This window comes from Semicossyphus pulcher, unplaced genomic scaffold, assembly GCF_022749685.1.
Source record: "Semicossyphus pulcher isolate SPU_LCO1_2020_fin unplaced genomic scaffold, fSemPul1.0.p SCAF_12, whole genome shotgun sequence".
Classification (NCBI taxonomy): Eukaryota; Metazoa; Chordata; class Actinopteri; order Labriformes; family Labridae; genus Semicossyphus; species Semicossyphus pulcher.
In genome coordinates, this window is record NW_027211626.1 from 13,680,396 (window position 1) to 13,705,960 (window position 25,565).

Consider the following 25,565-nt stretch of genomic DNA (forward strand, 5'->3'; position numbering starts at 1 on the left):
CTCTAAAAGCTGTGAGGCAGAGAGATGATTGGGATCATAATTCAAATTCCAGCTTTAGCTGGGCTTTGAAAGGCAATGTTTTAAAGGAGCCGCTGACCTAGCATGAGAGGGCCTCGAGAATGACGCAACTTTCTCACAGATCTTTGAAACTTAAAAGGAAAAATGATTTAATTTGTACAATTTGTGAAACAAGTGGCATCAGTCTGTTCTTTCCCTGAGCTAGAAGATTTATATCACTATCACGTCTTGCGTGCAGCATGTGATTTTACAGGCAGCAGCAAGTTAGCGTAGCTTAACATAAAGACAGGAAATATGGGGAAACAGCTAGCTTGTCTCTGAATTAGCAAAATTGGTATATTATATCCTTTTTAATATAATTCAATGTAATATTGCCACAGAGCCAGGCTAGCTCTTTCCCTTTGTTGCAGGTTTTTGTGCTAAGTTAAGCTAACCTGCTGCTACAGCTGCTAGCTTCATATTTCTTTTCCATACACGAGTAGGGTATCGATCTTCTCATCTTGCTCTCAGCAAGATAGCAAAAATGTTACATTTGTCCTTTAAAATTGTGTTTAGTTTTTAGGATCTCTCTTTTTAATGGCCCATATAACACCACACTATATTGAATTAAACATTGTGTATAATAAATGGACCATTAACTTCAATGTAAGATTACCAAAGAGCTGGGCTGGCATTCTCCCTCGGTTTAAGTCTTTGTGCTAAGCTAAGCTAAACTGCTGCTGCTACTAGCTTCATATTTATTGTACATACATGAGAATAGTATCAACCTTCTCATCCTGCTTTGGCTAGACGTTTCTTGTTTTTTAAGGACTATACTATCTTTTTGTGACCCATATACAACATAAAGGAGGCTACGTTTAATTAAACATCGTGTATAATAACATTGAATTACACAGATTCTCCTGTACAGCATTCCAATAGCGTAGTCATAACATATTTCTACCAGCGCATAAAGTCTAATGTATTGCAGTTTGCAGTCCTTACATAATCTGTAATGCAATTCACTTAATCAGGTAATGCAAACCGTCCACTCACTTTATCTTGTATTGAAGTGAGCATTAGAGCTTCTTTTTACAGTTCAATCCACCGGGGATGGCTTGCCAGTGAAGTTTACATTCTGCCCCTCTATCTCTCCCCGGAGAACTGGCCTGATTTTTTTTTTTTTTTTTTCATTGCTGCCTGCTGAAATTGGTTTCTGGTCGTATACAAGGAGGCCGAGGGTTAGAGAGCTGTATCTGCTGATACAGTTTGCCGGCTTGTGCTGGGAGAAACATAGAGCGGTAGAAGGAAAATAATAAATAAATGTATAAAAGATGCTCACAAAATAGCTCAATAGCTTTATTGTGTTGTCTTTCTTTAATTCAAGCTTTCGGTTGTGAAGCCAGTGGGCAGATTTTTGAGTTGAGATGCTGCAGAGGATTACACAAGGTCAGAGCTCGTGACTCCTGCATTCACGGAACATAGAAGGTGTTCCTGACTCCTGCCCTCGCTATAGTATCATCCGTAGCCGCTTCATCCGTCAGTGTGGCGAGGATCAGGGCTCTTAGAGAAAACATCCAGACAGGAATGTGTAACCATGCAGGCGGGGGAAAAAAAAGTATTTCTGAAGAAGCCGACCCTCGCTTTGACTCATGTTGCTGCACCTTTTTAAGTAAATAGAACCATTTAATTATTTTTTTTATCTTTGGCAAATATGTGTTTAAGATATGAAGCTCTTCCCACAGTGCATGTTGTAATTCCGCTGTAAAACCAAATAGATTTACACAGTCTACTAAATCAAAGAATGCAGAATGGATCAGATATTAAAGAAAGTGAGCGTTTTATGGAATATTCAGTCAGTGATGCTAATGAAGGTCATTTTATCATTCAAGGAAAGCCATCTCTTTGCTGTACAGAAAGCAAATGCAAATGATGCACTTTGATTGATGCTTTCCATGCAATATCTCCATCAATGTCCACTTTTAATGTGACTGATTTGAATCCAGATGCACTTTGTTGTGAGTTTTAACCATGAAGAGAATGGCGTTATGGATTTTTCCCTTTATAAAGCAGGATCGCTGACATTTAGAGGTGCATTTGTCCAGATTTATTTCCATACACATACATCACGAGCAGTTTGAAGGGGAGGGGTGGCAGGGGGGTGCAGTGTTTGGCTCAAGGACACATAAGCGTGTGGACAGGAGGAGCCAGGGATCAAACCACCAACCCGACGATAAATGGGCGACCTTCTCTACCAACTGAGCCGCAAAATTGCATTATAATTAAAGCATTTTTCAGCTCTGAGCAGCTCCTCAATTTGCTTTGTGCATTGCTTTGTGGGATAATAGTGTGCGCACTCCTAAATGAAGCTTTTTTAAATCAAAATACCAACTTTTTTTTATTGGAGTATATTTGAATTTGTCACTTTACGCTCGGATTCTGTTCGGTGAGATGAGTCTGCAGTCTGGAATTGAGATGCATTTAAACATCCCTTTACGTGCTCAGAGCTAAACATACATTGATTGAGCTGGAAGGTGAGGCAGGCCGGCGAGACACCCAGCGATATCGTTTCAAAATTCTTTACAGCCCCGTCCGCTCGAGGAAAGAGCCGCTGTGTATTTTCTCTCTGATGCAACATCTGATCTGTATGCCAGGCTTGGCACATATACCCGATGTTGATATCCCGACAATATTTCAGTCGGAACATTTCAATTTGATGTAGAGGCTAGATTCTGTCCCTTTTCAGAGGCTGTTGTGAGCGTCACAGAATGTTTATACGGGTAGGAGCCGGCGATAAGGAAACAGACAGATGCTGTCTTCTCATGCTTGATTTGTCTCGGTGACAATACAGAACAATATTTGGGACTTTGACTCGCTATCACACATGAAAATGTTTTATGTTTCGACTGCATCGTGGGAAGGAGTAAGCGGTTTCTTGGAAAAGATAAAGAGAACGCGTCGTGGTGTTAGGAGAGTAATGGTATGTTGTGACTCTGACAGAGAAGGAATGTTATACTTCCCTGTAAGACACAGCGACACTGTGCTACTCCATTCAGAATATGTGGCAGATTGTATCGTTTGCACTCGTTTGCTTTCCGCCCCTCGAACATATTTGCTTCCCCTTCTGCTTTCCTGCGCAGAACTAATTCTACAAACTGTCGAAAAATCCCCTTTTGAAGTAATTTAATGGAGTGTTTGTATTGATTATGTGCCTCCCTTACCCCCCTTCTCTTTTTCTCTCCTTCTCTGGTGTGTTTTTTTTTCTCCCTCTTTCTGCTGGTGTTAGGAGGGGGTGGCTTTATGGCAGTATCTTCTTCATTATGCTCAGACCTGTAGGAGAGAGAATCACAAGCTGTTTTTCCTCACTGATGTGCTCATATCATTAATTCACTTCTGACTGGCCGGAAGCCAGAGAATTCTAAATCTGTAAGCAGTAAATTGTGTGCCGGGGTGGAAAAATCTATTAGATGTTTGAGCATGCCTCGAATTTGAATGGGAGAAAGAGACACTGTGAAAGAGGGAGAGAGAGAGAGAGAGAGCGACCACCCAACACCCGAGCCATATCCTGTTATGACTCCTACCGTAATCAAATTCAGCTTCTTTGGATGGCTATATTCATTAATAATTTGTGTTATTTTATTTCTGGAATGTCACATAATGTGTTTTCCGACCTGAGCGAGGGCTGGTGGATGGTTAAACAATGAGAGCGGCCTCGGAGGAAATGAGAGAGCTCCGACTCTCCATTACAACAGTTGTGTCTCTCTTCTCTCCATTAGTCAGGTCTGGAACAACAGAGATGCTATTGATGTGACCTCTGCCAGGCATCTTAAACAGACAGAAAAAAGGGGAGTGAGGTCTTTGTAGAATACGCCAGCCAATCTCCCTCTTAGAAACATTTCCTGATAGTTATTTCACATAATTTGTCCCTGTTATGAAAGGATTTTGTGTTGATTGAGGAACATTTTGCTCTTTTCTCTTAAACAAATTGCCTGCCAGTTCCCGTTACTCTCTGACTCACACTTATGTGTTACCCAACCATCAGCCTTTCTGGAAGGACTTCTATATCCGTCTTACTCAAATTGATGCTCATTTCGAGTATTACAGCAACATTAGTATTTCAAAGCTTTTTCTACATGTCTCCCTGTTATGTTTACTTTCTCCCTGACGGATCAGATAGTTAGATGAGTCTGTGCTGCTCAGTAGGCGTTCTAGACACACACAGATTGTACAAATAATAACTCTGCATATTTCATGAGCATGCCAGTCCATCTGCTTTATGAATGCATGTAAGACTGTCGTCTTCTGGACGCCCTGTTGTGCGTATCAAAAGGACTAAAAGTTCAAATCAACATTAAGAAAAACACCCACATGAGTGGAGGGAAACATGCAGATTTGTGCTGCTTTAATAGAGTATTTTACGCAGCTTTATGCTTCTTTAGAGGGAAATATTGCACTTTCTACTTCCCCTTTATTTGCCTGATTTGAACATAATGATGAGTGGATCAAATATGATGCATTTAGCAGATTAAAATACCCAACAACAGAACAGAAACTATTTAAAATTAGCTCCACTTCAACCAGCTACTTATACTTTCATCAGTTATAATAATCCAGTACTATAAGAGTATACTCACAGGAGCCATTTATCTGCATTACGAGTACTGAGTAGGCCTGTGAGCACTTTAATTGTGATACTCTGAGTACATTTTGCTAATAACACTTATGTACTTTTACTTAAGTGACACTTGAATGCGAACAGCATGGACTGTTTCAGATAAAGGGGACACGAGCGCGAGTTAGATTACGGCATTATCTTGTGAGTGTAGAGAGCGGAGGTACTTTTAATTTGACGTCAACATAAACAAAAGATTTAGTCTGTGACTGGTTGAAGCGTTTTTGAACAGTTCATTCTGATGAAGAAGCGAGCGTAAAAAGATAATCTTGACTCACGGCTCCCTTTTCGCACATTTTATAGTCGTATGATTTCAAACGACACATCGATAATAATAACTTGAATTCTACAGCATGTGTGAACAAAACGCTTGCATTGAATACACATTTCCACCTTGGCATTATGGTGTTGTAAAAACACCTTTTCTTTCAGCCAGACCTGTGCCAAGGTAAAAATAGCTCTCGCCGCTGATTGCAGATCAGCTTCTCGACAACATCCACTTAATATCTGCCGTCATGTGTAAGGCACAACTGATACATGAGGATCTCAGAGCCCGGCTGCTGGATATATATGCTGTAGTACACAGTGTGGGAGATAGACTTCCAGCCTTGTAGGAATAACATAGTGTTCATTTCATAGCGCGGGGGTAATGCATTTTACCAGCATTGAAAGGTAATTGCAATGCGGGCTTTGATAGATTCCAGACCTTTGGTGGGAGCAGTGTGTGTGTGTGTGTGCTGCATGCTCACACATACTTGCTTGGATACATAATGTTCTTAATGCTTTTTATTAAGCCAAACAAAACACAAATGACGTAATTTGTATTTGCAAAATATCTCTGCGCAGATGGTGTAATATATTTTGGTTTCTTTGATATATTGACTGCCAGAGGAGTTGGATGGAGCGCCTTGGCTGCAAACAATAGATCATTGATGCCTCTCTGTCCTCTTTCTCAACCTGTCAGTCCATTTCCTTGTTATGTACTGGCCTGAGGAGCACTTGGCAAAATGAGAGGCATTCAGCCAGTCTTGTTTTTTCCCTCGATTCTCCCCTTCAGCCATAACTCAGGGAAAGCTGTTGTTTCGTTCGACGTGCCAGAGGATAATATGAAAAGTTAAAGAGTCACAGAATCACGATAATCCAATAAAGAAGGGGGAACTTAATTTATTAAATGTGAGAAAGAACAGCTGACTTCAGATAAGCTGGGAAATATTCTGTAAACAAACCTGATATTTCCGTATTTGGCTTTCATGAGTTTCAACTGTGTTTTTGTCCATTTATAGCCGGTGACACACACACACACACACACACACACGCTGCCAGTCATCACTATGACTTTTAGGACAACAGAAGACTGAGCCAAATATTTTTATGATTCATATTGTTGTCATTTCTTGTCTCCTCTCACTGTGTTATTATACTGTTAAACACAACAGTCCGGGGATAGGTTTCATAAAATAAACAAAAACATCTCGCTCTGTCATTTTCCGCTCGTATTAAACTTGTTGTATTTAGTGGTTGCAAAAAAGGAAACAAAAAGTAAGAAGCATTTTTTGGCCTGAGTGGACTTAAACTTGTTATCAGGCCTTGGTGATATTCTCCACTGAAGTTCTTATCTTCCCCGTGCAACGTGAGACGAGCAGCTGCAAACACTGTACGTACACGCTGCATTTAGGTGATTACAGCTCTGTTGGAAAGCAGAGGTTTTTTTGCCACATCAGAGGTCGTGTTCTGTAAACCGGAATGAGTGACTTTAAAGACAAGCTGGAGGCACTTTATCAGAAATTACCTGCTTGTTTTACCCAGATTCTGTGTATGTCACATGAATAACACAGCAGGCTTGTGAAAACTGTTTGTGCAGGGACTTCAAACGCGGATCATTAGAGCTCGTGGAGACAAAAACAATTGTTAGGGTTCTTTCTTTTGTGGTTCTTTTTTTAAAATGTGTAATCACAGCTAATTGCAAACACCAAAATATGCAACAGAAAATCCTCCAGTTTGCATTCCCGGGCTTTTCTTTTGTACATTCAATATGCTTGATACCACAGACAGCACATAAACAAGAAATGTGAACAGATGGCACTGGTTTTTAATGACATATTGCTATCTGTAAAGTCTCCCTCTAATCCACAGACTAAAACGTCTCCCCCTTGGGGAGCGCACCGCTCTAGTTGTTATCATCCGCTGCTAATGTCACTCTTTTCTTTGCCACATTGTCGAGTCCTCCAGCTAAATAAATGCAATGTAAATCGAGTATTGTGTTGGATGTAATTATTGAAAAGGGTTCCAGTTGGCTTAGCTCAACGGGCTGTTTATTTAAAGCCTCCCTCCTCCGTACAGATCTGATGATAGAGACGGGGAGAGAAAGAGAGCTTCTTATATAATGACAGGAATTCACAATGGAGCCATGCTGAATGACAACCCCCCCCCCTTAAACATCTCATACAAACACCCCCCCTCTTCTTTTCTCATTACAGTTTTACCATTGGGAAACATGCCTGTCCCAAATAGCCTCTAGTATTATTCTTTTCCCCCCTCTTTGCTTCATTCTTTTACTCAAAACACATTAAATCATGTTTCCTTTTACACAGTGTACGCCCTGAGAAATACAGTAAGTCTGCGTTGATAATGAGGGGGCCCTTCTTTGAGGAAATACACACGGCAACTTTGATCTAGAATGGCATGTAATTCCTCGCCTGACCCAATTCCCAATCTCCTGATAAGATGTTTTTTCTTCCCCTCTCCCTCTCCTTCTCCGTTGCTCTAACCTTCCCAGCAGAACTCACTCAAATGGGAACTCGCCGTCCCATTAAAGATACATTTAAAGCCAAACATGACATCCGTTACATTCTGCAGGAGGAGGATATGTGAGGTTTATAAATGCTCAGAAAAACTCTCCCTCTTTCTCCGTGTCGGTGACAACCCCTCTCCGAGATCTCTGATCACAGCTGCTCGATTGAGTTTGTGTCGGACTGAGCTGCGTGACAAATGAGAGCGGCCGTCATAGCAGATAGAGTATCATCACCTGGGTGTAAGAGCTTTTAGGCGTGTTTGAGGAGAGGGGAAAGAGACACTGAGACGAGCATTTCACTTGTTTGTGCGTCGTCAAAAAGGCAGCTGCAACCAAACATAGTTGATTAAATTTGCTCCCTGTGGTATTTGCACATTTCGGGTTCTTGCAGAGCAGCTTGTTTTTACTCTGAGAATTGACTGCGCCATAAGTGGATTGACCCCCAAAAACCCAGCAGTAGTCTTTCATTAGTCAGGATGCGGCCGGGGACCAGACAGCGAGCGGTGTTTAGGGCCAATCCATCACGACACAAAGGGGGATCAACATGGCACAAACTTGTCTTCCTCATTTGAAGCGACAACGTGGCCTCTAACCTCGTAGTAATCAGCGCTTCAACTTTTTTTCTTCTTCTGATGACTCTGAGGGGGCCAAAGCGTCGTGTAATTTCATCTCCCGCACAGAAAAACCGGGGCCCTTTGGAGCCCTTCTGATTTGTTACGAGGCCTCTGTTGTTTTTTGATAGTCAAAGGAACCAATTTGGGTTTTTGACAAGGACGCTCCCTGAATAATTCCTTCATGTATTACAGCACCTATTAAAAGCAAACTTTTCAATCTGGCAATCAATAAGGCCGGCAGCTTTGCCTGGCCGCGTGCCAGACACATTAGGGCTGCGAGCGATGGTTGCTAGGGAGCTGAGCCTGCTCGGGGGAAAGAATGTTTAATGTAATAGAATCACATAAATCAACCCGAGGAAAGTGCTGCTGTTGTTTCTTCTTCTTCTCTGTTTAACTGAAAACATTTAATATGGGTGTGTGTTTTTGAAAATGTGGTACGGCCATTTTTTCACCCCCCCCTTCTCTGTCTTTGTCAACCGCAGGAACATCTGGGATGGAATTAGGCTGAGGGAAGTTGAATTTTCTCTGTTTATGTGCACTTCTTATGAGTGTGCTTGTTTTTGTATGCATAGCTGTGTGTCCTCAATCCTCGTGCACACTTGAATAAATTGAGGTGAAAATTGTATAAATGTTTCTACTTTTTTTCCCCCTTCTTTGTCACAGGCCACAGCCCCACCCAGCCAAAATGAATGAGGCACTTTAGTGCTTTACTATAATTAAGAACAGGAGCCAGCATGCATGGAGGGCTCTCTCTCTCTCTTACTCTCTCTCTCTCTCTCTCTCTCTCTCAGCCCTCTGTACGGTTTCAATAGAACATTTCCTCTGGGTGTTAGTGCCCTTTTGTGGGAATATGATTATCTAAGAAGAATTAGCGCACAGACATGGCCTCTGAGTGTAAAAGCCAGATATATCTTAAAGTCATACTCCGCCCCCTTGTACCTGATAACCTGATAAATCTTTTTAATATCAGGCATTATAGATTCAAGAATGTGATCAGCTTTAATTCACTGTCAGCACCGTAGATTTAATGCCGTACGAACTTCCCAAACCAGTCCTGCAGCTTAAACAACGCCTTCAATTTCCGTAAGCTCTGTGTGTCCCAAATATTCATATTCTCACCACAACACAGCTAAACATGCTCCTCGTCACCGGCTCTCCTGACAAACTTGCCTCTGGCTTTCTTGTTGGTCGTAAAAATTGACTTTAGTTTACTTGCCCCTGGGCTTGTCACATAAAACCTTTACTTTACCAATAAACAAAATACCAGACTCAAAGCAGCCGTGCTTTACAGAGGTATGTGTTAAAATGTAATTATGTTGTTGAAAGGATGACTGTTTAGAGCATAATACGGTGAGAAAAAAACAAATGAAAAAGTCTATTTTTCTGTTAAGAAGTTTCTACTTGCACTGAAAACACAGCAAATGAGTTGTTATTGTTAAAAAACCATTGAAATAAGACTCTGCTGTGTGATTCAGAGGCACCAGCTTGATCAATGTAGACATACACAGTCTGCTGTAATGTTACTCAGACAGTGAGTGATACACACAGTGAGAAGTCTCAGTGATGTTAAACTCCATATCAGCACTCATGGAATGCCTCCTGTCCTATCAGATTACTTGGTCGAAACTAACTGTTGTAGTTTAAAGCCTTATTGATTGATCCTTTTGGCAGCTTGCTGGCAGCTGAACCACCTGGTGAATGTAATTCTAATAATTCCCCTGCTCTGTTTTTGGTCTCCACCCCCAAGAAATATCTGCGTCTTTAGCTGCTAAATGCACCTCTTTGTTTATCAACAAGTTGCTGAATGTATCCGTCTGGTGCAAAGCGGGCAGCATCCTGTGTTACTTTATTTGGTATTGTCGCTGAAAGCAGCTTTTGGCTCCTGCTGACAATGATGCTTATGAGAAATATAGAACCAATTGTGAACAGTAAGCTGACAGATGCCTAGAGGAAATGCATCGATGGGTTTCTACGCTATTGAGAGCGACCTGTTTCACATCACACTTACTCATTTAATCCATTGCTAACTGTATATAAAGGTTAGATCAATCATTTGTGACTTTATTTTCTGTACCAAGATGTGTCAGTGAAGAAGAAGTCTTCTTAATAAGCTCAGACTATACTAATCCCATGGGGGAATTTCACAATTATATCTTCAGTCATATTACCTGGCAGTATAATAACATAATTTATATTACCTGGCATTATAATAACATCAGTCATATTACCTGGCAACATTTAATCCTAGTCAGACATACTTGAAATAGTGTCCCTTTTAAAGATCTGAATGCTGTGTGTGTCTGAGTGTGAGGAGCAGATTGCAGCTGATATGATGAGCAGGGGAAAGGCGAGTCAGTGTCTGTGACTGATGTGATGCTGATGACGGACGACGACTGAGTCAAGGCAGTATGTTACTCCACATAGATCTATGAAATCCATTTGAAGTGTTCCTTTAGTTCTACCTTTACACTAAATACACACCTAATAGCTTTTCTTTGTTTCACTCCATTACAGTGATGATTGATGCCGCATCCTCCGCATAATTAATGTGATTCTGTTTACAGTACCGACTAGCTCACAATTAGCGAAATGTTCTAGCACATTTTGTTTCATCCACAAGCGTGTAGTCATTCACAGATTGGACGAGCGATGAATCATGCAAATGAATTTATTCCATTGTTTTATGTAATTCTCTCTCCATAGAAAACACAAGGTTGCCGCGAGTGAAATTGTGACGCCCACCCGCCTCCTCCTCCCCTGCGCTTCATTTCCATTTGGTGTCATTGACAGATGCCATTCCCTCTTTATTTGGTCAGGTTTCAATAACATGAAACCAATAGCCAGATCGGGCGCCTGCTGCTGCTTATATGGCCCCCTCTCAGTGTCATGTCCCCTCATTGAGAAGTGAGAGAGAGGGAGAGACGGATAGAGAGAGAGAGAGAAGGCGGATGAATCAGAGATGTGTTATATATTATGAGAAGAGGCTAAATGGAAACAGGGCAGCCTCGGAGATCAATACAGAGCACGGAGCAGAGAGCCTTCAGGACGGCGTGAGAATACCAAACAAGAATCTTCTCCTCTCTCCTTTCCCCTCAGTTTTTCTCTTTTTCTCACTACTTTTATTACATTCTGCCTATTTTTAATGCTTTTTGGCTTGTTTTGGTGTTAAAAAAGCTGAAAAAATACACATCAAATATCAACCCGACATTGGCTTTGGGTTACATGCCTTGCCATTTCTCGCCAAGCCCACAAAAGCAGCAGGGGGATCCAGTAAATTCCTCGGCCGGGCAGATAATGTGGAAATGTTGACAACAGCAAATTTGAGGCAAGTGAGTGATTTAAGGACTACAGCGGGTGACAGGGAGCATGAGAGTAATGGTTTTCAGCTTTTTCCTGCTCCGCTGTGACAGGAGAAATGAGCACACTTGCCCTGAAAGATCTTGTCAGAGCTTGTGGGCAGTTCTGAATATTTTTAAGCTTGGGTGAATTTAAATGACACAACTAACATGAGTCACTTTTGGGTTTTAATTAGCCGGCGCAGATCCGCTTTTAACTGTCAGCAGCCCTCTTATTACGACTAGTTTTTATTCTCAAAAGCTGCTACAGAAATTCACCAATAAAAGTAGATCTCCGACATGCAGCGGTACATCAGCCTTTTTATTTTCCTGTTTTTGAAATTCAATGATATCAATGATGTTTCATCAAACATTGCAATAGCTATTCATCCAGCGGAGCAGCTGCTTCAACCACAACTAATGACTTTCATGTCATATGCAGCATTTCTGAGATTTTGATTACGACGAGTAATTTATCATGCTGGTTATTGAAGAGAGGCAGACATTTTTCTTTCAGTGCAATTACAGCAAATATTCTTTAATTATATCTGCTATCATGACGTTTCAGTGCTGGTTCCCATCATATCTATTTCTGCCCCTGTTGGCCTCTTCTCTTACACAAGATCCTTTTTGTCAAGCAGTTTTCCTCCAAGCAAGAGACGCCTCCCTGGAATATTTCCCCCACAAACACTAAATCCATCCTGCTTTGTTAAATATAATTTTGTCATATTTATGAGCCAAATATTGTCCACATATATTACAGCATGCTGCTTTTACTGTGTTGGAGTAGATTGAGATCTGTGTTTTACTGCGCAGAGGGTCTCATGACAGCTAATGGAGCTAATGACTTTACCAGTCTAATGTGGACTGCAGAGCTGCCCTTGCAGCTTCAGTACTTCAGTATTTGTTTGTTTAATGGATTTTATAGTTGCTTTGCATGTTTGTGCACATAAACTATAACCCCCTAGTACTTTTGAGTCACTGTTCTGTTCCTAAACAGGCTGCAGCAACAAGCTTTTTGACGTATTCTTGTCTTTCCACGTTTAGTTCAGGGCTGCAACTAACAATTATTATCATTATGTCGACTGATTTTAAGATAAATCCAATTATTGTTTTCAAACTCTATAAAATACAGCAAAATGCACTCCACATGTTCAACCTAGAGTCATTTTGCCTGTTTTGTTGGATCTAAATGCGAAGATATATTTTCGTATATTTGACATGCATTTATGAGAAAAGCAGCACATCCTCACATTAAAGCCACTTTCCCACTGGTCAGAAAACACCCGCTAACAACCGGCTTTTGTGCTTACTGGGAAAGGTTGCAATCGGCATTCAGACCGGTGTCAAATGACTCTGCAGTAAACCCGGGTAATAATTGCCTCAACACAAAACCCGAGTCGACGAGCTAATCTCCGCTCGAACTTTGTTCTAAATTTGTTGCCGCTGAGTTTGATGGACTGTATGAGTAATAAATACAACCGCCGTAACATCTTCATTAGCTTCCATGCTGCTTATCAAAGAGTAAATAAGTTTTTTGTGCGTACTATTGTTTACTAACCCTGTTTCCAGCGCGCTTGTGACGTCAGACGGTGACGCATCAGAAAGGAGACCGAAAGGAGTATACTCCACTGGCAGTGGGAAAAGAGACAATCAGCATTTATTAGCGGGTCTTCCCGGGTGTGAAAAGCCGGCGTCAACGTGCTAATTTTTGTGGGAAAGAGGTATAAGAAGGCAGAAACACGTCTTCAGAAATCGATCTTAAGCTAAAAAAAAATGGTCAACTAATTGATTATTCGACTAGTTGTTTGACCCCAGTTTAATTTAACGTCATTGTAGGCAAAACAATCCACTTGCAAAGACTCAGCCTTTATTGATATTCACTGTTAGTGATTTGCCTGATTTGACATGCGATCCTGTGTTCAAGGGAAATTCAGCGTCCATGATGTCCAAGAACAAAGAGTCAGCTGCTAAACACATCTCATTCATGAGTAACTGTGAGAGGAAGATGAACAGGAAGCAGATACAGATGTTGCAATGAGGACGATACGAATTTCATCATGTTCTCGTTAAAAAAGTTTCTGTTTGGCAGACGACTCTCAAATGTCCCTACTTCCTTAAACGCCACATGAAAAATTCTCTGTGATGGATTTCCAAATGTATTATTTGAGGTGTCTGCTAGCAGCTTTTTTGCGCTGTTGCGAATAGAAAATGACGATCTCCTGGAAGCCACATCTTCAGAATCAATACGTCTAAAAAACAAAAGCCCTGCACTGTAACTTCTCCTTTTATTCGCTGTTTGTTCTGCGCTTTGCTCTCCATCTCTGCTTGTGAAGCTTTTGATTAAAAGAGGTGCTAGAAGAATAATATTGCGGCACCTGAGTGACAGATGTTTGTATGCTTTTGTCTTTCGGATAAATTAAACAGATATACTGTAGCTTCCTTCGTGCTCGGTTGCCTTTCAGTTATGTGGCATCTGTCTCATCCCTCGGGTCATGATTCATAACAAAGAACAATCCTACAAAGCCAAAGCAGCAACATACTGTATTGATTCGTTGTGCAGTCTCTTTGGTCTAAACAATACCTTTAACTCTACATTATGCCTCTATGAATAAAGACTGCTTTGTGAAACTATGTGACTGATGTAATTTTAAAAGTATTCCAGGCCTCAAATGAGTTTAGCAGACCATCCATTTTATATAATTGTCCTCCTGACATCAGGGGGTGGAGGGTTTAAACTTTAAGTGGAAGCATGCATTTTAATCTTCAGCCCTGCAGTTCAATAATATCTCCACTCTTTCTCTCGTCGTGTTATTCCTGCGACTGAAAATGTAAAAAATTAGACTCCTGTTTGCATTTTAATTTGCATATTACGAAACTGGTTCAGTCACGCTTCTTTAATCTGGGGAATGTTAGTAAGATCAGGCTCATCCTGTCATCTTAAGACAGCTAAACTCATCCATGCCTTTGTCGCCTCCTGGTTACATTATTGTAATGTACTTTATACTTGAGTTAGTCAGTCATCCTTGAAGTGTTTAAAGTTCTGCTGCCAGACTCCTAAATAGGACCAGACGTATGCTAATATTACCGCTGCTTTTGCATGGCAGAGCTATAGTATTTTACTGTAGGCGTCCTTCTACTACTACCAAAGATGTTTTTTTCTCACTGGAGTTCTGCCTTGCCCCCCCCTGCCCCCCTGCTGTGCTTTGATTGACTATCTCTCCTGTGCTGTGATTGGATAAGAGAGCGTGTGAAAACAAATGCCAACTTTGATTTAACGTTTTATCCCAAATCATGATCTTTTCCTCAACCTTACCAGGTAATTTTTGCGACTTCAACCTAACAAAGTACAGCTTTAATGTTGTGAAACTCTCACAGTTTAGTCTGTTAAGCCACCAACACTAAAAATAACACTTCAGAGAGGAGACGGCACACTTAGACTCATTTCCTGTATGTGTGTCACATGGGTTTTGCCACCCCACTGCTCCTTTAGGAGGCTAGCACATGGTCCCATATCTACTCCCTCTCAATGAGAAATTTAAAGGGGTACTATCTTGATATCAGATATTTAGCAAGCAATTAAAACCAGCGGCAATATAAGGCACAGGCATTAAATCTCTTCTGCGCCAAGTGTTTTATTTCCTTAAGGCTTTATTCCTCCCCACTCAGGAGGCAGGAAGTGTATACAATTTCATACCATCGTCACAGCTTGTAATGTGTCTTGTTATTGAGCTTCTATGCTACTACTCTAACAACAACCATAATAATAAAAGTTACGAGCAGAAGCAGTAAAAAGAAGCCATAACGCAACTGATCAAGGTTTTAGCTGTTTGTCTGACTAAGAGCAAATGGAGAGCGAGCGTATCTTTTTACTGCTCCAGAGCCAGTTATTATACAGCATAATAGTGCTTTAAAACTACAGTTAAAAACCCACCTGAATAAGGACGACATTGTTCATCTTCTTAAGCTGTTTTGTGTTGTATTTGTCAGATTATTTCATACATTGTTTAACTTGCCAGATTTTGTCTTTAAATGCAGCAAAATTGAAGCACATATTCTGACTTTTTATCCCAACAATGGAACCTACATTTCCCACGATGCAACTCTATAGTTCATCTTTCATTAGGGCTCTCTTGGCTCGTAAATCTCCATTTCTCTTATACTCCATGCCTCCAAGTTTGTAACACATGCTTTTGGTTATACAGTTGTAGCATGCAACCCAACCCTGATGACATCACTATGACATCACCAGGGTTATTTTCAGACTTTGGAAAGCTCCTCTTGAGCTGCACAAAACATTATACAACGCTTTTTACAGGCTGAGTAGTGCTGCACAAGTTGATGTGTAGTGTAGCATCAATGCTGTGGCTTTTTTTAGTGTAATACATTACGAAATTTTGTACCTGTCTAACTTTACCAGTTTACTTTATATTGTTTTGTATTAGAATTTATTGAGCGCTGCCCTGAGTGTAATGTCAGCTGTCCTGCAGAGCAGTTATGACCCTGACACTATTGTAGTTTATGAGGTCAGGAGCTTTACAGCGTGTTCTGAAAATAATCTCCCACACTGCAGCTGTTTGATCAACACGCTACACTGCCACCAGGAGAGACAGACAGACAGACAGACAGACAGAGAAAATAGAAAAGATATCCAGAGAGAGAGAGAGAAACAAATTGCATAATGTTCTCACGCTGTCTTCCAGCTCTCTCGCTCTGCAGCCACAGCCCCAACCAATTAGAAAGCTTACGTAAAGATAAGGACGTCCTTTATTTTGAAAGGTCGGACTGTAACAACAAAAGGATTTTCTTTTTTTATTTAAGCGCGTGTACGCTCATTTTACATTACATGCACCAACACACACACTTACACCGACGTGCATACATTGCAGCGCCTCTGTACAGTTATTAATGCCCTGCGGCTCTCTCTCCAAATTGAATCTCATCAAGTGAAATGCTGTGTGAGGGTCCTCGGGAGAAAGAGCAGGTCTGACGGTGACCGCTTACAATAAAATCCTGACATTTGGAAACAAAGCCTGCGCTACCTCTGAGCTGTAATTGCATACGACAACTGCTGCAATCTTTAATGAACGTGTGCATCTGCAGCGTGATATGCGAGTGCATGTACGTAGACTTATGTGTGTTTATGCATCTGTAGGCTTCGTGCCACCTAACTCTACACAGGCTGTCTTTGTGTGTGTGCTGGTTCAGTGCTTTTAATAATTTCTTTTGAAGTGGTCGTCTTACTGGAGTACAGTGGAACTAATTACGCTGATTGTCAGGAATGCAGCTGCTATAAATATGCTATGAATGCTGTCCTTCCTCCCCTGTTTCTGCTGCACATTTCCACGATGCTATCAGCCTCCAGCTCGACAAAATAACATGAAAGAGGGGGGGAATACATTTTTAAATAGGCCTTTTTAAACTGCCTGTTTGTCTTTAGGAAGGCAAGGTGAAACGCTTCGCTAGTTAGCCATCCTTGAAATATTAACTCACCAGCAGAAATTCCCATGAATGTCATGTCCGAGGGCTTTGTAAAAGCAGACAGCACAGTGAATAATTCATGTAAAAATCCTGTTTCAAACTGCCTGACTCTGCTTCATCAACTGTTGAACCGTGTAGTCGGCTTTGTAAGCTAGAAAAATATTAGCTCTCCAGTTTCAAACAACACACTACTGAGAGCAAGTGAGTGCACACAATGTGACGTGAGTGCTGAAACGATTAGTTAATTAAATCAGTTAGTGAATCCGCGACTGTTTTTCTGAATAACCATGTGAGTCATTTGAAGCAAAGTGAACAAATTCATTGGTTTCAGATTCTCAGATGTTCATATTTAGAGGATTGCTTACACTTCTATCTTATCAAAATGAATACATTTAAACTATATTAATGGCATTTTATGGACGGAATGATCAATCAATCTATAAAATGCTAACTGACAAGGTAATACAGGAACTTGGTGTGTGATTTTATAAGTCAACATGCTAATTCAGATCATTTCCTTTCTATGTTTATGGAGGGTACAATCAGGCCTGTTTAATAAAGAGAGAGTTAAACATTATAGGCAGTAAAGATATAATCATATGTATCTGAACACAGATCTCCTGCATCCAGGGGAAGACATTGGGTCCACTTTGTGGCACATTCATATATTTCTCTCCTAAAGTTCCCTATTTCACCAGTTCCATCTCCTCCTACATTAAAAAACAATTATTGAGCGTGTAATTAGTCTTGGATTATAATATTTCTGTTGTGTGGGTGGTTGGAGATGTTCTGATATAATTACAAAGGACTGAATAAGAACTGTCATTTTAATCACCATCTGTAACCTGCAGCCTCAACAGCTAGCGCTCTGTTATTTGCACAACATATAGAGGATGATAAATTGTGAGCAAGGATTCAATAAAAGCAGAATAAAGAAGCTTAATTTAATAAAAGTCTGCTTGTTCAGTTTGTTTGTAAGAGACAAGGAAATGTCATGAGCAGGATTATCAATGTCCAAATATCAAACAGCCAAACTATTGACAGCGCTCCCTTTAGCCTGAATTGTACTTTGTTTTTAGTGCTGATTAGCAAACAGTACCATGCTATCACGCTAAACTATGTACCTAAATATGGCATTACGCCTGCTAAACATCACGTGTTGTCACTGTCTACCTGAGTAGGTGTAACTGTAGACTATTAATTTCGTCTTGAGTCAAATATTAACAGTCAGATCTGTCGATAAGCATATCTTCTTCGCTTTTATTGCAGTTTACTGTTTCACTTCCTGTCCACGGTTTTTCCAAATAACAGCAGAGATTTATTTGCCAGTTCTTTGTCACAGGTGATGATGCATTAGTCAGACGCACACACTGTCCGAGGAATTTTAATAGTATGCCCACACCAGGAACAAAACAGTCAATATGGTGGTAAAGTTTGGCTCTAATGGGAGGTCTCTCACTACTTTGTTATCAACCAACTTTGTCTACTGTCAAACCAAAGACCCTATCTTTTACAGCAAGATAGAAAACTTTATAGTTTACTCACAGTTTGCATTTAACAATAAGTTTTCTCATAAATGATTCTGTGTTCCCATGTTGTATAAATAGATTCATACGTGTATGTGGTTGTAGGGTAACAAGGTCAGCAGGCGGCCTCACATGCACGTACGCAAGCACCCGTTCACCCCTGCCTCGTCTAAATTGCTCCGAGGATTTCCCATCTCGAACTCGCTTGTTAAAAAGACCTTGTCAGTCAAAGTTGCGAGCTTGTAGAGTTGCTGTTGACACTCCTGCTGTCACCCCAACAGCGTTGCATGTCATGCATTTCAAGCATGCGGCCCGACGACATAACATGTTTGTACAGTTTACATGAAAGAGTGTTATGTCAGTATAGTGAAATGTATTGTTAGTATAAGGAAATGGTGTCAGCCTTAGATGAACATTATTTTAAACTAGCCGTTAAACATCAAATATTATATCATGTTTCTATTATGTGATTCATTTCCTTAAACTCAACTTAATTTTATTTATAGCGCACCTTTCTTACAAATATGTAGCCCAAAGAGAATCACATAGGAATAAAGATGTTGTGTGTGAATGGATGTGCTTGAATATAAGAGTAGACATATCTACTCTTATGAGAGAGAATAACAGAATAAAGAGAAATGGAGGAGTGAATGTGTCCTCAAAAATTAAGTGCTGCAATTCTCTACAAATCCTACATGGGCACTTAAAAAACCAAAATGTTCTCCATTTCCCTAAAAAACACTTCTTATTGAAGGTCAAATTTTACTGTGTAATATCTCTGCGGACCTTCTAACCGTGTGTCTGTATTTTGTGTGTTTTCCAGGCCAGGAGGAGGACGGGCGGAAGGTTTTGGTCCTCAGTTACCCCCAGTATTGCCGCTACCGCTCAGTGTTAGCGCGGCTCAGGGAGCAGCCGTCCTCTCTGCTCATAGACCACACAGTGCTGGCACTGGGCGGCATCGCTGCGTTGGGAGGGAGCACGAGGATCCTGTACTGCCGGGACACCTTCGAAAATCCCGCCCTTCTGCAGAACGAGAGCATCTGCGACGAGTTCGGTGAGTGAAGCAGCTGGAGATTTGATTGTAGTTATCATATTAGCTCATCTGAAATGCCAACAGCCATTACAGTGACAGTTTATGGTGTTTGGAGTGTTGCACTTTGCCCCAGGAAACATCAAACTCCTCATGTCCTAAACTCTGAATGTAAGCAGGCACTTTAAACTCATTCTCACAGTACGGTTCATCTCAAACTTTCAATTATGTCATTATGGTTACCCCAACCATTTGTTCAAGTCTGCTTTTAGTGAAAAATGGACAGTGTTTGCGCTTTTTGGGCCAAGCTATTTAGTTCCATTGTGTGAAATCCCAGAAAATGTACTTCAGTCCATTTAAAATGTTAATTTTCCAGTCAAAATGAAGACTTTTAAAGGGCAAAAAAATAAGCTCCTGTGTTAAATTCAAATAGCTGCTGTCCTTTAGGAAAAACGTGCATCTTCAAAATTACAGTATATTATGAGCTGAGAAAACACGCTCCGTTTCCGGCTTTTAGCACCTCTGAAAAGTGCAGTTGTCCTATTATACTTCTGGCCTACTGCATATGTAACTTCATAACACATAAAAATGAAAAAAATATGTGGGGCTGTGTTGTTGAAAACAGCTACCTTACCAAACCTCTGTAGCTAGTTCCTCATCTCTGCTAGGGCGTCTCAAGCTACATTAGCTGCTACTAGCATCACACTCGCATATCTCTGACTGAAGTGTGTGCGATAAAGTTGTTTTGTAGGTAATGCCGGTTGAAGGTTTAGATAATGAATATTAATGTTTGGGAAAAAAAGGCAATAGCTGCCTCAATTCAGGGGCTGCATCCTTCAAAGGAAGCAGTCTGCGGAGGATGAGCCATTCATATACTGTGTAGCCCGCCAAAGCCGAACTGAAATGAGTCGGTCTGGTCTATGGAGGATTTCCTGTTTGCATCACCTGCTGTTCTGTCCCTTAGCTTGGTGCCACCAAACGCTGCTGCTGCCGCCTAGCAACAGGTAGCCCGCGGGCCAACTAGATAGCATAACTCACGTCACGTAACTTAACCTTAATATTTTAAAGATAATTTGTTTCAAGGGCCCTTTTGTTTCTTTAACATGTGTATCACCAGCTATTGGATTGAGTTGAATCCAAAAAGTGTTACATTTAAAAGTGTATTCCTCCGCCATCTTGTTTGAATTGGCACGCAATGAATCTCAAGATACGTTAGGCTGGGAAAAGGAGTACGCATTTGTCGGCTGCATCTGAAGGAGCCTTCGACTTGGGACAGCCTTCGACGCGCCACTGTGACGCAATCAGCCTTAAAATCCCCCCCTTGAAGGATGCAGCCCCTGGATTTGGAAACAGCTAATATCTCTGACTCTGCTGTATGATTCTTAGATTTAAAAAAAACTAAACTGTTGCTCTAAACTGCTACTGGCTGCTAATAAAGCTAAATTTAAGAGATTGTACTCAGAAAGACAATATTAAGTCACTAAAAATATCTTATTAATAATGTTTATCTACTGGAAGTTGTCAGCCAAGTCCAATTAGTTTCAATGCAGAGTTAAGACAAATACAGGAGTAAGATATTTACAGAGCAAACGTCAAAACAATTGAACTCAATTAGCATCCAGTAGCAGCTAACATGTCGGACTGTAAAACTCTTTGCCTCGTTCCCAGTAGCAACACTTGTTAGTTCTGACAAGAGCTTAAGTCTCCTGTGGCTTTCATACACCTACTGACTGGGGAAATATTACAATTGAACAAAATCCATAGTCATAGTTTAAGGACAATTCTATCGGAGTGCAGTACTAGGTTAAATGTTCTTTCTAGCTAAAGACGTACAAGGCTTTTCTAATTTAATGAAGGAATACTTTGTCCTTATTTATGTACATTTACAAAAAAAACAAATCTGGATTGACTTGTTTTCTCTTGGCAGCTGCAACACAGCTTAAACCCCAGGAGGCTTTTATAATACATGTCAGTTTGCTTTGATGTGAATGAAAAGCAGCGTCAAATAGTTATTGGGTTTCCTATATTTGTTGTTTTATAACTCTTAATGAGGAAGTCTTTGCTACTTGTTCCATTACTGTAATTAAGTTTTGGTTGCTGGGCGCTCATTTCACTCATCACTCCTTCGCTTACATAATAACTCTTTTATTTGTGCTTTTATTGGCGAATGAATTGAAACCATCTGGACTGAACATGCTCTTTTAGTTACAGTCAGTACAATATTATTGACCGTCTTTAACTTTTCGATAAGCTGTCGATATTGTTTTTCCGTTTAGTCTCTGTTAGTTTGACCTCAGACGTGTCTCTCTGTTTACGAACACCAGTGACCTCCATTCAAACACTCTCACCAGTCACACCTTTGAAAAACATTCTGTGGTTCCAGTGAGGAATTTTGAAGTGCTTCAACATGTCTATTTGCCATTCACTGTGCTTTCCCTGCCGCTCATGAATCCACACATTTTATTAACCCCGAGCTGGGCTAAAACAAAGGAATAATGTGATTCATCTCTCTTTATATTTCCTCTGCTCGGCAGCACGGTGGAGCTCAGCGGGCTCTTGTGCAGCATCAATTTGACATTCACAGTAACGGCTCCTCTGGTCAAAAGTCATTGTTTTTCTTTTCCTGTAAATTTGCCAGTAGGTAATTGCATTTTTAAGAGAGCGGCAGAGGTGAGACCAGAAGGGAAAACGGTTTTAGGCATAGGAAAATAAGTTATGAATAGTAACGCTAACATCCTGTGGCTGCTGTTGCTCATTCGCTTGGCTCAATAATGCCATTCCTCTGTGAGCCACATTTAAGCTAAAGGTTTATTTTCAGAGCCAAAGGGAGTTCTACTTTTTATTTTTTTTGACTAAGGCAACCAGATTTCTAAAGTTATTCACATGAAGGTTTACTAGGTCTAAAGCAGGCTTTTATTTCTGCTCGAATTGCTGCTAGGAGACTTGTTTGTGATTTGTTTCAAAACAGCAGAGCTAAGTAATTTCCATCTCCCTGCCAACTGAACTAAGGCCCCAAGGGCGTCTTACTTATAGGCACAAACACACATGAATGTTTGCACATTCGCACTTAGACACACACACACAACTGCTGAGTAAAGTTCTCCTGCCATTTACAGGCTCCGTATCAAAAAAAAGCGGCAATAAAAGCCATATTAAATCCACCTTTATTAGGATAAATACCAGCGCTGTGGACACGTAAGAAGGAAATACTGTGCAGCTGAGAAATATTAAAAAGTTAAAAATTGATCTGGGGAGCAGTTTTAGGACTTTCTTCTTTGCTTCTCTTAATGCTAATTCTGACCTTTTATATTCAGCCAAATCTGCTGTGGCAGCTCTAATAGCCGTCCGTCTTGTCTCGGCTAATTCATGAAAGTGTGTCAGGCTACCTCAGGGGGTGGAGGAGACGAGAGGCCTCAGGAAAAAAAAGAAAAAAAAGAAGTGCTATTGCAGATTTTCAGAAAGCCTGTTGGTACAGTATTGTGTGAAATGTAGCTGTAAATCAGATGAAAGCCTGGTGTTGGAATCGAGTCTATTCTGAGTAGCATTATTGTGGCTTCAACACATCACTACAGTGTATATTAACAACGTAAACAGGCAGATTTATTATGTAACCAGCAGCAGATTATTATTATCATCTGTAATTCCAACGGTATAAATCACCATATATGTTGTACTCCGACTCCTCTCGATGATGTAAGGCCGTCCACGCTACGACAAGGACAGTAGTCGGATCTCTTCCCAACTCGATCTATATTCATGTTTTTCACGTCCGCGTCACCGCCGTGCTTTTAAAACCAGCTCGAGCAAAAACCGCGGTTGCGTCAGATCGCAGATCTTTAGTCCTGTGATCCATATTTATGTTCAGCATCGCCTGTCACCCCTGCAGCTGCTTTCCTCACGGGGAATGACACAGTTTTTGTTTATAATTATCATGCACTCTCTGCCTGCGTGGATTGATTATACCCATGCTACTTTGTGTCCCCAATTTAATTTTCTTGCCAGGAGGAAAGTAATATCAGCACTGCAGAATGGCGGAAAAGGAAAAATAAGACGCGTATTCCTTACAGTGCTAACTCCCTGCACTCTGACATACTAGATAAAAACAAGCTCTTATATAAATCGAAGAATAAAGGAGGTCTTACATACTGTACTATAATAATATTCGCTTAACTGCCAGCTTCTCTGTTGTGAGAAAAAGCCAGGAATAGTTTGAGTGGGCCAGGCCTTTGCAGAGCTGAATGACAGATGACAAGGTTCAAGGTTTTGCTATTAGCCGTCATGGTTGCGTGGAGTATTACTCACATTCATTTGGCACAGACACTGTATGTGCGACAAAGCAGCAACATAAACATTTGTAAGCTTGACCTGCGACGAGATCCACTCCGCAGATCTTCACAGCAGCTCGACTGTCACTCATTTGGGGCGTCTGTTAAGGAAAATATCACAACCAACATTTTTCCCATTTCTCTGATTTTGAAGTTCTGCTGACCTCCCTCTCCCCCCCTGTCGCCCTCCACCCTTTCAGAAACCCGACACTCCTTGTGTGCACACTGCTTAAATCAACAGTATTTTGAAAGTTAGTGAGGCAATCATGTTTGAGGCAAAGCAGTTGAGATGAGCAACACCCCCCCCCTTTCTCTTCCTCCCTTTTTGCTCTTTCTCTTCTGTGCTATATATTCCCCAGGTCTCCTTCCTTGGCACAGAAACTATATATTTCATGCTCGGCTCAGTGTGTTTTGTTTGAAATATCTCTCGCTCAGTGCTGGTTTGATTTTTATTAAAAAGAAACATTTTGAGTGCAATCCTTTGGAATCCCTTTTTTGTAATCCCCTAAGGGTGGGAGGGAGTATAAAAAACTATTTATTGCTTCAATATATTAAAATTGTCCAGATGCACTGATCATAAACAGAATTTTACCGTCTATTTTTGATCTGTGGTGCGTGTGTGCGAGTTGAGTACATCTGTGGCTGTATTTGGTCGTGCTTGGTGTGTATTTATGAGGGTGTTTCTGCCTGTCTGACTGTGTTGCATCTGTGTTTGACAGAAAAAGAAAGATTTCCTGTTTGGTCTCTGGTTTTCTCACTGAAACTGATTTTGAAATATGCTGCGTTAAAGGAGTACAGATGAGGAGACGGAAAATGAAAAGCAGCGTGCATGCTCAAATCTTAACCCTGCGCTGCGAGATAATATCTGTAAAACATTCAGTCCCTGTTAGCCTGATTGGGCTGGGTCACCAGATGAACATACAGTATGATGTCATTGTTTCCACAAGTTGAACCACTTTCTCGCTGCCTCTTTAAACATGAAATCAGATTAGATGGAATATGCATACGCCAATACCGTCCCATGACAGCCCCGTCTGTTAATGTAATAGGCAAACTGCTTGCTAAGCTCATGTTTTCCCATCTCCTCTGCAGATTTGTGTTAACCACCAGCCCATGAATTTTTCATCGTCCATATGTCATGGTATACAGAGGCCGTAGAGGAGAAATTTAGAGGAGAAAAGAGGACATGCTGTATCTGTATAGTCTGATTTCATAATCAGGATGTGGACTGTATATAACAATAACTGAACATCTGGCCACTTAAAGTACAGCCTTTTATATGTGTAAGGTTTAAACAGGAAATGAAAGATCCATATTAGTACATTATAGCTCTGTTACATAACTAAGCATGCCATGCTATAAGGGACAATGTGTCTTATTCATACCCTGTATTGACTCTATTTTAACTATAAGCACTTCCTTGTACTAGCATTAGCAGCATTAGCACGACTTCTGGCCCATATAAGACACTCTTCCTGATTGTCCCTATTATGTCATCAGCCACACACCAGCCCTTCACGTATTACTTTGCATTGCTGCTTATCTATTTTTAGCAAACAGCACAGAGAGATAAATACTGTACGCATCAGGCTATAGGGGAGAGGCTTTTCTAAACCTGTTATTTACAGTGCAAAGGTTTCACAGAGGAGCGGGGCTGAGGATTATTGACGAGTCGAGGAAGAAAGAACAGCCGGTTATACACTAACTTTTAAAGGGCCACAGCATGACGTGTCCTCCACACCTCTGAAACTGCTATTTTTGTTTCCCCCTGTTTGATATAATCAGTGAAATCTC

General features: G+C 40.8%; 1 protein-coding gene across 1 annotated transcript in view; it reads left to right on the top strand.

Annotated features, from left to right (window-relative positions):
* Positions 1-25,565, top strand: part of arid5b (AT-rich interaction domain 5B) — a 78,224-nt gene that overhangs the window by 13,063 nt on the left and 39,596 nt on the right. The window contains exon 4 of the mRNA XM_069659165.1: positions 19,240-19,470. Within this exon, the coding sequence (XP_069515266.1) occupies positions 19,240-19,470 (231 nt within the window). The remainder of the gene's footprint in view (positions 1-19,239; positions 19,471-25,565) is intronic.